The sequence below is a fragment of the Protopterus annectens genome, chromosome 6.part1 (assembly GCF_019279795.1).
Source record: "Protopterus annectens isolate FY-2018-M chromosome 6.part1, PAN1.0, whole genome shotgun sequence".
Taxonomy (NCBI): Eukaryota; Metazoa; Chordata; order Ceratodontiformes; family Protopteridae; genus Protopterus; species Protopterus annectens.
In genome coordinates, this window is record NC_056738.1 from 433,236,648 (window position 1) to 433,252,145 (window position 15,498).

Consider the following 15,498-nt stretch of genomic DNA (forward strand, 5'->3'; position numbering starts at 1 on the left):
TGACGTTTCAGAACATCAGACTGTACATAGTTGAGGTGAAATAGTCGACCTGCTGAAATGTCATAAAAATAAACAAATCCAACACTTTGTTTTTTGCAGGGGGGTAGCCCCCTGATTCCGTTCACCTCCTGATAATTATATAAAATAACTGTCAGTTTGGACTATAGTGGGGAAAAGGACATATTCCCCGATTCTGCACTGTACCACAATCTCATTTAAGTCAACCTTGTGGCTCAACCATATAACTGACATTCTGAGATGTCAGTCATGTCATCTTGATATTCTGAAATTAAGAACTGGGTTTTAGAACACTGATTATATGATATCAATCCTTTTATAAATGTCCGGAAAGCTCTTGTACAGTTGAACAGTTTTCTCACTGATACTTTGGATTACTCTTGCTTATTAACAGAGGCATAACCCTCGGTTTATCCTTAATACTAGCAATGTTTGTCAAAAATACATTTTTTGTTTCATAAATCTACAGTGCAAAAGTCACTGACACCAGGCAGACTTTTGATAGTACCATCTGTGTGCATAGTCTACTATCTAAGGAATAATTTGTATCGTACATTTTTGTAACTTGCATCATTTATGAGATATTGTAGTTCATATAAGGTTTGTTTTCAATACAAGATTTTGGAAAAAAATTTTCATAAAGCAATTGGTTTCTTGGCATCAAATAGTTCAGGAAGCAGGGGATTAAGTAGTCTCCAGCTGCTCAGGAGTTAGTGAGTTAACAAAAAATCATCCGGTGCTTTTTCTAAACATTACACGGGACTCTGTCCACAGTTGCCATACCTTATTTCATTCTTCTGTAGGAGTTACCCTACACAGTACCTTAGAACCAGATCTGCACTGAAACAACCCATAAAATCCTTCCACTTCCTGCGATGATAATATTCAGGCAAGTGACAGATAATGAAACACGTTTAAACAATTTATAAAATAATATACAGAATTTAAATTTTTCTTGACCAAAGTAAAAAAAAAAATAGAAAAGAAAAAGGCATTAACACAGAGCTGCATCTCCCATAACTCTCCTTTCTTACATATGGTAACTTCATGGTTACACAGTAGTGACCAAATAAAAAAAAATAATATTCTACAGTCAGCAAAACAAACTTTGACTGCTGTGCAGTTTGATTAATAAACTGACATACAATTTGCTCAGCAACTCAGTTTAATAAAATGATAGTGAAAGAATAGCAATACTTTCTCCAAAATAAGACTTGGACCTAGAAACCATGTTCTTTGGTAATGTTTTTTGATAGCAATCAGGGATGACCAAGTGTATGTGGCACACATCTTCTCTAGGTATGTGTTGTAGGAAAAAACTGCAGATGTTGAATGGGCCCTTGATGACTATAGAACTGACAGGTCTTCTTATGTTTATAGTAACAGAATACAATGCAGACTGCAAGCTACTTGGAGAGGCATTAATTAGCAAGCTTTCCTTCTGTGCCTTTATGAAAGCATAGAAATAGTTGACTGTCATTCTGAAAAAAAACTTTCTGTCCATGTTATATCTGAGCTGTGCATAGGTGCCCATTGCAATACTCTCCTTTGCTGTTGTATGGGAACAAGAAGGCAAAGAGATGGCTGTTTCAGGTCTCTGTGTAATCAGAATCCAGTCTTGGTAAAAGACCAGATAAGGAGGTGCTACTGAGATTGCTTGCATTTTTGTTGTCCTTCTGGCCAACAGAATGGCCACCTGTAAAGGTATTTCATGAGAGATATTTGAGTTCCCCCAATGCTTCTGGTTTGAATAGAGTCATGGTAATGTGCTTCTTAGGAATGCTTTTCAGAGCTTAAGTGAGTCTAGCATCTGGAATACCTACCCCTCACAGTATTTAGAAAGATCTGCTAGATGGCCAGTAACAAAAATAAGCAATTTTATTCAAGAAAAAAATTTAAAGCTTAAAGTTGTTTTGTGAACATAAAATAACCAAAAGACAGCTATATTGGAAAAAAAATCTGCTGTCAGTAAATATAGAGTAATTACAGATTAATACAAGACATTTTGCATATACGTTGAGATTTAAAATATCAAATTATAATTTTGCATTTATGAGTAGGTGAACTTATAGAAATGGTGTGGGAGATATGAGCAGAGAGGTGGTGATGAGAATAGAAAGCAGGGAGTGGGCAAGGAAAGGTAAATGTGCACATTTTTAGGTGATACAGAGAAAAAGTTATAAGATGAGGTAGATGTAAAAGATAGTGAGTATGAGTTGGAATTTTGCTAGAGGGAATTCCTGAATGGGTAGCTGCCTGATATATTCTATGAGAAGAAAATATCTGTATTTGACATTAGATGAGAAAATCAATAAATGGCGTTATATTCTCCACATTTGAAAAATCCAGCCACTGTCTGGTTGAGAAACTTTCTTGAGTCATCAGGATCTGTCTTCTGAGTTAGATTCTCCCAGACTATGGACTGCCTAAAAGTGACTGTTTTTCTAGAGCATGTATTTTCGGTTTCTCATGGCATCCCTTCACAGCTGATATGCCAGAGCCATGGCCATTGTGCCTAAATACATAGAAATGTGACCCCAAAATAAGTGGAGAAGCAAACATAGTAACAATAAAAATACAGATGTTATTTCTGCAATTTTGATTGATGCAAGGACTCCAAGTCTAATCAAATACCCTGCACTGTATGATTCTAGTGGTCATCCAGTCCCAGGGAGTATACATGTGTGGCTACCATCTCAGTATTCAAAGTATGGCATGGTGTTAGGGTGCCTGCCTTATAGTCCAGTCACTGTCTCTCTGGAGTTTGCATATTCTGTTTGTCAACATGTATCTCTTTCCAGGTACTATGATTTTATTTCACATCCCCAAAAACATGTCGATTGGAGAGTTTAACTAGTCATAGTTATTGCATTTACTACTGCCCTTGTGATGCAGTTTATTGCTGAATAGGTTCCATGACAACTAGCTCACTTACCTGGTTAACAAATGAATAAATTAAAAAAAAATGCATACAATTGAAGTGTCTTCTGCAGGCCTTGGCTATCATTACAAATGCCTTTAGAGACGAGACTCTGTCTCCAAAACCAGTTTGCATTCTGAATGTCTTTTGCTGTGGTACCTTCCACTGGGGACCACTAGCACTGCAGTTGTCAACAGAGCTAGCATTAGGAGACAGTTGTAAGCTTTTACTTAAGGAGAGTTTATCAGCCAGCTGGTCTTGATATCTTTCCTGGGTCAAAAGTCCTGCTGTCTGGTGGTGCACCGTGCGAAGGTGAGTGCCATCTAAGGCTCTACAAATCTCATTTATTTATTTATTATTTATTTCCAGTTTGATGACTGGGGATGTCCACTGGGCTCAGGGATCCTGTTTTCAGTGGAAGCCCAGGGAGAAAAGCTCCATGTTACAAAGTTTAGATACAGATACAATATAGAAAAGAAGAACAATTTACAATTATGTTTCATGCTAGCGAGCAGGTGTAATTTCTTAGGTACATGTCACCTTTAGATACAGACACAATATTATTAATGAACAATTTACAGTTACATTTCATGTTAGAGAGCAGGTGTAAATTCTTAGGTACATGGTACAAATTTGATATTTACAATATGCACATGTGTGTGGTAACCTATAGATCATAGCTGGAGAGGGATTTAGAGGTGGAGAGAGAATTATAGGACTAGGTGGGGAGAATGCATTTGCATTTTCTGTTAGAGTAAAGGTAGGAATGTAACTGAGATTTAAAGTTTTCAAAAATTTGCTCAGGTTCTTAGAGAGGAAGGAAGAGAATTCCATTTTTTTGCTAAGGAAAAGGATAGCAGGAGTTGACCAGGGTTTTTGGACACAGATTAGGTTTTGTTGAGTAGATCTGAGAGTTCTCTGAGAGGTGTAGGGAAGACGGATGTTGCATAGAGCAGGGCACTTGGAGGGTTGAAAGATTAGTTTGTGGGCTGTGGTAATCTGAAGATAGTCTAGATGGTTGGACAGTTCATGCCAGTGTAAAAAATTAAGGGCAATACCATGATGGGAGGAGTACTTGCTTTTGGTGACAAATTTAGAAATCTTATTATAACAGACTTCCAATTTTGAAGTGAGTGTGGCAGATAAGTTAGTTAATGGAGGAGCACCATACATTAGTGAGGGGAGTAGATAGGTAGTGGCAAGTGTTTGTCTGGTGAAAGGAGAGCGAAATTGGATGTTCCTGTATAGCATACCAAGTTTTATATGGGTTTTCTTAATGTTTTGGTGGATGTGACTGTCGAATTTCAGGTGTTCATCAATAGTGACCCCAAGTAGTTTGGCAAAGGGAACAACTTCTCTAGTGGAGTTGTTTTGGCTAATAATTTGGAATGAGTTTTTATCAAGAGGGGAAGCTCTTGAGGGAGAGAATAATAGTATTTTGGATTTATTGGCATTTAGTGAGAGGTGATTTTGAAGCATCCAATTTTCAGTGGTGGAGAAAGCAGCTTGGGTCAGTGTCTGAAGCTCTCTCGTTGTTTTCAAGGGCAAAAAGTTCCTAGGAAGATTCTTCCTGCACTAAATGAGGCCATTTCAAGAGTTGGTCATTAGGAACCAATTATCTAGATAAGAAAGCTCTTTGGCTTCCTGCACCCTTAGGCTGAAACCATTTCATTGCTTTGATAACCCTGTGTGCTATTGTGAAGCTACATGAGAACACCTGAGACTGGTAATTGACTACCTGTTGTTCAAGAGTACAGGATGCCCATGGACAGAAAAGTATATTCAGATGTTAATCACTAGATCACTGGACCAGTAATGCTAACTGATGGGACGTATCTAAAGGATACTCTGCATCTGGCCAGTTTACTAAAGCTTCGGTGTACCTTCCTCTTGTGCCATACAATTAAATCTCAGACTTATGCATGAGGCTGCATGCAGGTGCTTAAGGGATACATGGGCATGAAAATCCTCAGAATTTTCTTGCTGATAGTTAGTGAATCAAGATTTCATGGGAATCTTGGTCTGTCAGCTGTACAGAAGGATTAAGATATCTTCATGAAGGAAAGCTATGTACCCCATTAGATAAACTTCCTTTCTTCTTGAATTTTTAAATAAAACTTGATATTTTTAGGCCATTTTATAGAGGGAAATGAGACTCTAGTCAGCAGATCCCTTATAAGATTACCATTGTCTTTGTTTATAAGTTCCATGATGATACATTCCATGGCCTTGCAGACCAGGCTCGTAAGGCTAATGGGGTGGTAGTTCTCGGGGTCTGTGGTGGCTCCCCCTTTGTGGAGTGGGATAACCGTCGCTGTGCGCCATTCAGTGGATACAAAGCCTGAGGTGAGGCTATGATTGAACATGGTGCTTAGATGGGGTGCCAGTTCATTCTGTCGTTCATGTAGAACGCAGCCTGGGATGTTGTCAGGTCTCATGGATGCTGTGTTCTTGGCTTTGGAGAGTGTATTTTTTACCTGTGCAGCCATGATTACAGGAACTTTGCATTCTTCTGGTATAGAGATGGGCCATTTAGGGGGTGAGATGGGGGTAAAGTTAGCACTGAACCTATCTGCCAGGATGTCGGCAATATCAGTTGGTTCTGTTTATATAGTGCCATTGTAAGTAACTCAGAGCAGATCTGAGTGTTGCTATTGAGATTCTTGACATAGCTATAGAATGCTTTGTGGTTTTCTTTAGAATCAGTGGTGATTTTGTTTTCATAACTAGCTTTGGAGAATTTTATGAGAGATCTCGGCTTCTTACTGAGGCTGACCAGGGAGTTCCTCTGATCATGGGATTTTACTCTTTTTTGCAACAGTTTCTTTCTTATGTTGTAGAGTTTTTTTATGGCAGGGGACATGGCAGGGGACTGATTGGCTTCCTTTTTTTGGAAGATAGCATCTTGGTTCTGTTAGGGATTGCATGATCTATGCACTCGTGTAAGTGCTTATAAAGTGCATTTGTGTAGGATTCAGCAGTCGTACCGCTATTGTCCGTCTGCGTGGATGTCATGAAGTTTGCCACTTCTGTCTTTAAGAAGTGTGAAGTTGGCTTTGGAGAATTTTTTTACGGTGGTTTCCCTAATGGGGGGTGGGGGCGAGATATGGATGCTTAGGCTGATTAGCTTGTGGTCGGATCTGACCAACGAGGAATTGACCTCTGGTGTGGAACACCGGTTGCCCATGTTGGTAATGACCAGGTCTAGGATATTTCTGTCCCTGGTGGGGGTGTGGATAAGTTGATCCAAGGCGTTGGAATTTATGAATTCCAGAAAACATTGAGCAAAACAGTTGGTACATGAGTAGTTTTTCCAGTTAATGGTGGGGTAGTTGAAATCAAACATTATTAGGGTGTTGGGATTGTACCCTAATAGTTTCCAGTGTATCAGGAAATGAGGAGTGGGAATTCTGGGGCATGGTGGGGGATCTGTAGCAAGTTGCAGTTTGGATTGCGGTCTGGCCCAGAGTTAGTTGCACTTGGATAATCTTGGATGTATTATGCTGAGTAGCTAGCCTGGAGATGTGGATATCCTTAATGAATATGGACACACCTCCACCTTTAGAACAGACCAAAAAATTTGAGGCAAAAATCTGTACATTCTGTGAAAATCTGGACAGTTGTGAGGTATGTGCTTAGCTAGGTTTCATTCTGTCCTAATAGTTCTGTGAAATTTGATGTAACTTCATAGCCAAAGTACTTAAACAAAAAAACAAACAAACAAAATAAAACCTAAACAAAAAGCAAATGTTAAACATTCCAATCTCTAATCGGGATTCCTAAAACTGCCTGCATCATCTACAGACAACTTGCACGTACCTAAAGTCTATCAGTAGCCATGTTATATATATTTCTTATTAAAACAGACTCCTATAGTAACAATACCAACAGAACCCAGACCAAAAAGCAGACATGATTATAGGTCAATCAGTAATTTGTGCCCACAAACTAAAGAATATATAACCAGTGATATGTACACAACTCAGTGAACATTCTAATGTGTATGGCCTCCTAATGGACTATACAAAATACGTCAACCATCAGCCCTCAGAAACTGCACTTATAGTCTTTGGTACTCCAAAAAGAAAAAGGAAACAAAATAATGCAGTAAATGTTAGGAAAGCATTAGCAAACAACAAGCTGATTCACATACTAGAGTGCGCTCTCTCCAAACTGCTCACGGAATACTCACTTCTTAAAAATAGCAGAAAACAAAATGTCACTTTATGCATCTAGAAGAAAGAAGAACTTGCCATTGCCACATACTGCAAAAATCCATCTGGCTGGCAGTCACAGCAAAACATAGTAGTGGTTTGTCTTCTTTCTCTGCAAGTTAATTAATAAAATGTCCTTTAAACCTCTAAAATGGCAATGACAACCCCATGTTACAATCTCAGAAAAAATATGAGGATACTCTTGTCATAATTAGACCACAGTTAATAACTACTATTGGCGAAGAAGCTTTCTTGAAATTAGGATCAGCTTGTTGGAACAGTCTGCCAGTCACAGTGAGCTTGCAAAACAATGGCTTACTGTCAGAAGGTGGGGCTGCTACTCACACTGAAACAGTCAATGCCTCAAAAATCAGAAAGGCTGTAAAACACTGAATTTTGAAAGTCCTTACCACTCTGGATCCAGGAACAATTTTTAACATGGGGCCTGAAGGAGGGTCAAGTCTGGGAGCTCAGCATACTGTGTTTTTTGTCAATGCAAGATTCTCTGTTGTCAAGTTGGCATGCCAGTTTCAGTGTAGTAGCATCAACCTTCTGATAGTAAACTGCAAAAAAAAAAAAAAAACGTTCACCATTCTAGACCAAGCTGAGCAATTTTCTTCATAGGGAATATAAAAGTAATTGTTTCAGAGCTAGAAAGAGTGAGAGAGTAGTATGCTAGTGATAAAACGTACAAACATACTGTGTTGATTTCAATAATATATGTCCTGGTGAATGCCTGTATATCATATTGTTTTTCTTTTATTTCCTGTTTGTCATTTTGTATCTAGGTAAACTTACATTTTTAATTTTAAATGTGTGTGAGTGTACATCTCTCTGTGTCTCTCTATACGTGTGTGTGTGTGTGTGTGTGTGTGTGTGTGTGTGTGTGTGTGTGTGTGTGTGTGTGTGTGGTTATGCATGTATGTATAGATATGCATTTATGCATATAGATCAGTAAAATACAGATACACACAAATACATTTATATGAGTGTAGTCCACTCTGTTGAATCATCAGAGTGAGGTTTTTAGGAAATTCATTAAATCACTATTTATTGAGTTTGGAGATGTCAAAAGGAGGAAGATCAAGGGCATTGGGATAATAAAAGTGTGGATATGGGGTTTTAATGCTGGAACATTTGTATATACTGGAAGTTTCAGCATTAACAGTATAACTTTGTGTGTGTGTGTGTGTGTGTGTGTGTGTGTGTGTGTGTGGATTAGGGTTAGAATAAGGGCTAGGGAGGGGATTGTATATAGTGTTGTGCACATATGCTGCTGTATGTGATGTGTCTGAGTGACTTATGCAATGTTATTGTTACAGAAAGGGTTTTTGCTAAGTTAAGGTGCCGGGCTGGGGTTAAGGTTAGTACACATTAATATGAAAATGCACATGTGTGCGTATGTATATGTATATCCATGTATGTGTACATCAAAAGCAAATTAACACATACATTACAGTGTAATGTATGTGTTAATTTGCTTCTGATGAGAGGACAGTTCATTGAAATGGGAATTGTCATGTATTACTGTGGATTCCAGTTTCATAGAAAGGTGTAGTATATGGCAGAGTATTGAAAACTGCAAGACTGATAGACAGTGAGGTAAGGAAATTTTCCCTTTTCCCCCCATTGTGTAATTTCAAAGGTAGTTTGTATTAAGTCTCGGGGGTGTGAAAAATGCAAGGGGGGGGGCTTGCCCTCCTGCCAGAACACCTTGTTTCTTTATAATTTCCAGTTTTGATGGGAAGTGTGTCTGTATACTCTACATAGATGTATGTGCAGACAAACATGAGTGCTATGTGTTTAGTCAATCATTGCTTGTTTGACAGCCAGAAGTACAAGGTTGTTTGTGCAAATGTTCGGTTTAGCAGTTGGATGTTTTATCAGGTGTTTGTTTTGCTGAAAAAGGCAAGTAGGATTTATACTGGGTGTGTGTTTTTGTGCAAAAATGTGTTGGTTAGAGTAAGGGTTAAAGTGGATAGATTTTGTGTGTGTGTGTGAGTATGTGTGTGTGTGTGTGTGTGTGTGTGTGTGTGTGTGTGTTTGTGTGTATTCTCTTAGGTTAGTGGATGGATTTAGTGTATGTGGTGAGTGCTCAAGCTGTCCTGTGTAGTGGTAGTGTTATGGGTAGGGTTTTTTTTTAAAGTTAAGATGCACATTAGGGTTAGGGGCAGGGTGAAGGTTAGCACGTATTTGAATGTTCACTATGTCATGGTACATGTTTTGTATGTCGACCAAGTGACATGTTAACCATTCACTTTATATTGATATGTACATATTTGTGTGTATGTGTGTGTAAATATATATATAGGTTCATTTGTTGAGAAGATGAATCACTAGAATGGGAATCATGATACTTTATTATTGATTTAACATTTAGTCAGTAGGTGTGTATGGCGGAGTAGTGAATAGTGTGAGATTGACAGTGGGGTAAGAAATTTCCACCTTTTTTGCCAGTGTTGTGTGATCTTGGAGGTCAAGTTACATTTGCAGCCCTACAGCTGAAGAAGGTGGTAGAACAACTGAATCAAGATTTTGTTATAAAAGGGAATTGGAGGAATCAAAGAAATTTTTTATCACAAAGATAGGAGGAAGGGCAGTCAGAGTTGTCACACCCTGTACTGTCATGGAAGTATGAAGACTGTGTAAACTGCAATAGTCAAGGTGTAATGCAGCAATATGTGTGCTAAGAGGAAGGTCAGATGTCCAGACATAAGCATCCTTTTAAATTCTGTACAATTGGAATACCATTGAAGAAGCTAAACAGGTAGATGGAGAGTTCAATAACTGATCATGATGTTAAAGATTGAAGAGCTGCTTTTATTGAAATGGTTTTTGAATGTGTAGAAAAGTATTTTTTTATCTGAAAGTCCATGTTATGCTGAGTATAAATTTAGATATAATTTTTAAAGTGATCAGTGTAATGCAAGTCCTGCTACTTCAATGAAATATGTTTATTCTTTTAACTAGAAAAAGGGTGATACTTATGTGACTGTATTTTTTTTTTGTGTCACTTTTCTCTTTCTGCCATCCTGACCATCAAGCGTCCCTCAGCTGGACACAAGCCCGTTTGTTCCTCAGAAGTATGGGCATCCTAGATCATCTGGGAAAAGAAACATCTAGAGATGCCTTAATCCAGACAACAGGGAGCTTGAGTCCTTGACAGCTTCCTGACAGATGAGGACATTTTTATTGTATATCTTAACACTCCTCCCCTCGATGTTGATGTGGGCATATCAATATATGTGCAGACGCTTATGCCCTGTGATCTGCTAATGCCCTCTCCTTCCGACACGCAAGCAGTAGCTACCATCACTGGCTTTGGCAGCCCACCTGTGCTTTGTTCTAGGGTAGACCCCATGCTTAAGACTAACCGATACCCTCCGGCATGAGGTGCGTTTTTCCTGGCACTCTGGGCATGGCTGCCTAGAGCCATCAATCCTCCCCTCATAGGGTGCACATGCCCATTCTTCTCTGCCTGCTGTCAAGTGCCAGGTATACTAACTGAACCTGGTTACCTGGGCCAAAGTCAAGATGTTATCCCTTTGTGCCATCAGAGAGGTAGAGGCTTAGGGGGCATATAGCTTTGAAAATGCTTACGCCTAGTTACAGGAAGTTACATGGTGTGTGTGACATTTCTAGAACCAGCTCATCTACTCAGAGAAGCTAATAACCTGTCCATACTGTCAGTGCCTTTGCTGTTTATGCAGCATTCTAACAGACATCTGGATGTTGCAGTTTTAAGCTTTATGGCTCTATAACTAGTCTCGGGTCTCTTGCCTTTTTGTGTCTTAAAGAATTTGAATAGTAGTATCCCTCTTCTGGTTCAGGGCCTCCTGCATAATAGCTTTAAGTTGTTTATTTGTCCTCTCTGTGTTCTCTCTGTGTAGTTGTTGTGTGTCTAATAAAGTAAAATTGGTGGTGGAAGGAGGAGAGGGTCATGGAGAGGACCAATCGTAACAACATCTTGTACATGCCTGCTTAGGCGCCCTATACCTGGTTGATGTATAGGTAGAATTTTCATCTCACCGCCTCCATTGTGAGATGTTTGTTAGAGAATCAAGGATGTTGTGCCCCCCCCCACCATAGCTGACCACAGCATCCCAAGAACCTTCACTGACCTTTGTTTTGGACCACAAGCCGTGTTGTTGAGAGCTTGGGAATTTTTGAAGACCTTCTGTTGATTCATTGGATTCTGGTAAAACCAAGCCTTCCTTTAGTTTCTCTATAGCTTGCTACATGTAAACTAGGGAGAGTTGAAGTCAACCCTCAGCTGCTGAAATGGACTACTCATTTTACTTAATGTTGCTGTAGATTTTGTCTACTTTTGACCATAACAACAGAGGCCCTTTAAAGGGTGCCTGTGTAAAGGACACCATGTTTTCTTTGGGAATGGGGTTAGGAACAGCTATGAGAGGGTCAAAATATCACCAGTTCCTATTACTACAACTTTGGTGACTGCCTCAAAGAAGTCGATCAGGTTCAGAAGGCATGATCTGCCTTTCACAAACCCGAACTGGGTGGGGTCCAGAGTTTGGAGGTTACCAATGTCTTTGTTTATGAGTTCCATGATGATATGTTCCATGGCCTTACAGCCCAGGCTCGTCAGGCTAATAGGGTGATAGTTCTCAGGATCAGTGTTGGCTCCGTCTTTGTGGAATGGGATAACTGTTGCTGTGCGCCATTCAATGGGCACAAAGCCTGACGTGAGACTATGATTGAACATGGTGCTTAGGTGGGGAGCAGTTCGTTCTGAAGTTCATGTAAAATGCAGCTTGGGAAGTTATCCGGTCCCATGGCTGCTGTGTTTTTGGTTTTAGAGAGTGCAGCTTTTACCTGCATAGATGTGATTATAAGGACTCTGCATTCTTCCTGTATAGATATGGGCCCTTTAGGGGGTGAGAGGGGGGTAAAGTTAGCACTGAACCTATCTGCCAGGATGTTGGCAATATCAGTTGGTTCTGTAATTTTCGTGCCATTGTGCTGTAACTCAGAGCAGATCTGGGTGTTGCCATTGAGATTCTTGACATAGCTATATAATGCTTTCTGGGTGCGCTTAAAATCAGTGGTGATTTTGTTTTCACAGCTAGCTTTGGAGGATCTTATAAGGGATTTATCTGAAAAGTATAACCTACAGTGCAATGAAAAAGTATTTGTCCCCTTCCTGATTTCTTATTTTTTTGCATGTTTGTCACACTTAAATGTATCAGATCATCAAACAAATTTAAATACTAACAACGATAACCCAAGTAAACACAAAATGCAGTTTTTATGTGATGATTTTATTTAAGAAAAAAAAAACTATCCAAACCTACATGGCTCTGTGTGAAAAAGTAATGCCTCCCCTTGTTAAATCATGAAGTAACTGTGGTTAATCACATTTTTGGGAAAGCTGAGTTCAGTTTCACTAGTCACACCCAGGCCTGATTACTGCCAGACCTGTTGAATCAAAAGATCACAAACAGAACCTGTCAGACAAAGTGAAGTAGGCCAAAAGATCCCAAAAAGGAAGACATCATGCCGCAATCTAAAGAAATTCCGGAACAGATGAGAAACGAAGTAACTGACATCTATCAGTCTGGAAAAGGTTACAAAGTCATTTCTAAAGTTTTGGAGCTCCAGCAAACTACAGTGTGAGCCATTATCCACAAATAGATAAAACATGTGACAGTGGTGAACCTTCCCAGGAGTGGCCGGTCTACAAAAATTACCCCAAGAGTGCAGCGATGACTCATACAAGAGGTCACAAAAGAACCCAGAGCCACATCTAAAGAACTGCACGCCTCACTTGACTCAGTTAAGGTTAGTTTCATAACTCAACCATAAGAAAGAGACTGGGCAAAAATGGCATGCATGGCAGAGTTCCAAGGCAAAAACTACTGCTAACCAAAAAGAACATAAAGGCTCATCTCACTTTTGCCAAATAACATTTTGATGATCCCCAAGACTTTTGAGAAAATATTCTGTGGACTGACGAAACAAAAGTTGAACTTTATGGGAGATGTGCGTCCCGTTACATCTGGTGTAAAAGTGACACAGCATTTCAGAAAAAGAACATCATGCCAACAGACAAACATGGTGGTGGTAGTGTGGTGGTCTGGGGCTGCTTTGCTGCTTCTGGACCTGGACGATTTGCTGTGATTGATGGAACCATGAATTCTGCTCTCTACCAAAAAATCCCATCAGTTCATGACCTCAAGCTGAAGCAGACTTGGGTACTGCAGCCGGACAGTGATCCAAAACACACCAGCAAGTCCACCTCTGAATGGCTTAAAAAAAAAAAACAAAATGAAGGTTTTGGAGTGGCCTAGTCAAAGTCCAGACTTGAATCCAATTGAAATATTGTGACATGACCTTAAAAACGCGGTTCATGCTCAGAAACCCTCCAATATGGCTGAATTAAAACAATTCTGCAAAGAAGAGTGAGCCAAATTTCGTCAACAGCGATGTGAAAGACTCGTCACCAGTTATCACAAACGCTTGATTGCAGTTGTTGCTGCTAAGGGTGGCACAACCAGTTATTAGGTTTAGGGGGCAATTACTTTTTCCATGTAGGTTTGGATAGTTATTTTTCCTTAAAAAATAAAATCATCACTTGAAAACTGCATTTTGTGTTTACTTAGCTTATCTTTGTCTAATATTTAGATTTGTCTGAAGATCTGAAACATTTAAGTGTGACAAACATGCAAAAAATAAGAAATCAGAAAGGGGACAAATACATTTTCATTGCACTGTACATGCTTCTTGGCTATTGCTTTTGGTTAGTGGATTTTGGAAAGAGTCACATATGGCTTGCTGCAGGGTGTTACACTTCTATAAAAACAACATCTGGCATATATTAAAATTGTGTTTTTAACTGAGCAGCTTTAAGGAAGAGTACATAATTAGAGATCATATTGATCCTAGACAACATTCTCTAGACCTTTTTCTTGTCCAGAGCTACAAAAAAATAAGGGAGTTAAATATTCATAGTGTATGGTTAACTAAGTAATGTGCCTAGTTCTATTAACATTTAGACTTATGAGGTTCACAGTGTATGGTTAACTAAGTAGTGTACCTAGTTCTGATAAAGTTTAGACTTGTTATGAGGAAATGATGTACTGAGGGAATTACTGCAGGCTAGTGATGCTGGTAAGAAACGCAGCAGGAATGTAATAAAGATAACTTGAACACACTTAAAAATAAGAAAGGCATACAAGGTTTTGGTAGGGCATGTGTTATAGAAACATGCAATAGTATAACTGCTGTACAACTAGGATTAGTCTGTCTTAAACCCCACATCACTTCTATTAACACTTCACTCAGTTGTGTAACTGCTTGTTAAAATAGTGGATATACTATAACTCTGGTGGGTCAGAGGTGGGAATAATATGTGAGGTCCATGTGACATACATTCTTACAAGAGAGGCACACATATGTTTTGCTCATTTTAAAATATGGAGTGTAACATTTATACATAAGATGAAATGATAATATTACAGCAATAGAGAGATGACAAATTATTAATCTTGTATTGTGGATTTGAATCTAAAGGATTAAAAATACTCTACATACAAAAGCAATAAATTATTTTCTAATCCTTTCTCTTGTGCATTGAGTTTCCACTATCGTGACCAGGTTTATCTATGTAAATTTTTTGCAGGGCTGTCGTGGAAAGATGACCTCACACAGTACATCATTTCCCAAGAAATGGACAGAGCCCTTAAGTTCCATCCTTGGCGCCCAACAGATCAACAACCAGATGGAAGGTAAGACTTGTTCTTGGACCAAAATATAACACCTGACTGATTATATAGAAGATTGCTCACCCTGTTTTAGTCTGAAAACCAGTCTGCTCAAAATCTTTGATGTAGATTGTCTGAAATTTTTCCATTTCAGTATTGCAATAAGTTCATTGTAAATTTTTATCATGATATTTTTGGATGACTCATTCCTCTACGTGTCCTAGTATTTATTAGTCATCCTGCCAAAAGATCAGGTTATAGCAGTTTATTCAGGGAGAAAAACATACATTTAAGTTCGGTGCAGCATGAAATAATAGTGTTCTGCTGTTATGTGGAGAATATCAAAATGAATGAGACTTACTGCTAGTGGATCAGATCCGTTATAGAATGGGTATATGAGCATGTAGTTGATTCATTTTTGTCTTACATAACACATTCACATTTCTTAGTGACAGATTATTATTAATTGCATTTCACCAACTGATCTGCATGGTTTCTTGCTGTGTTAAGGTCTACAGAGCCCTATATATTTTATTCCTTGTAATGTTCAGAAGATAATGGAAATAGTTTGTGTATATAACTGTCAGAATTAGGAATGAAAAATGTTTTTATCCTCAACAAC

At 38.9% G+C, this 15,498-nt stretch overlaps 1 protein-coding gene across 2 annotated transcripts in view; it reads left to right on the top strand.

Annotated features, from left to right (window-relative positions):
• The window catches only part of PTPRN (protein tyrosine phosphatase receptor type N), a 2,492,130-nt gene that overhangs the window by 705,108 nt on the left and 1,771,524 nt on the right, over positions 1–15,498 (top strand). For both annotated transcript variants that reach the window (XM_044075862.1, XM_044075864.1), the window contains exon 4: positions 14,795–14,900. In XM_044075862.1, the coding sequence (XP_043931797.1) occupies positions 14,795–14,900 (106 nt within the window). The remainder of the gene's footprint in view (positions 1–14,794; positions 14,901–15,498) is intronic.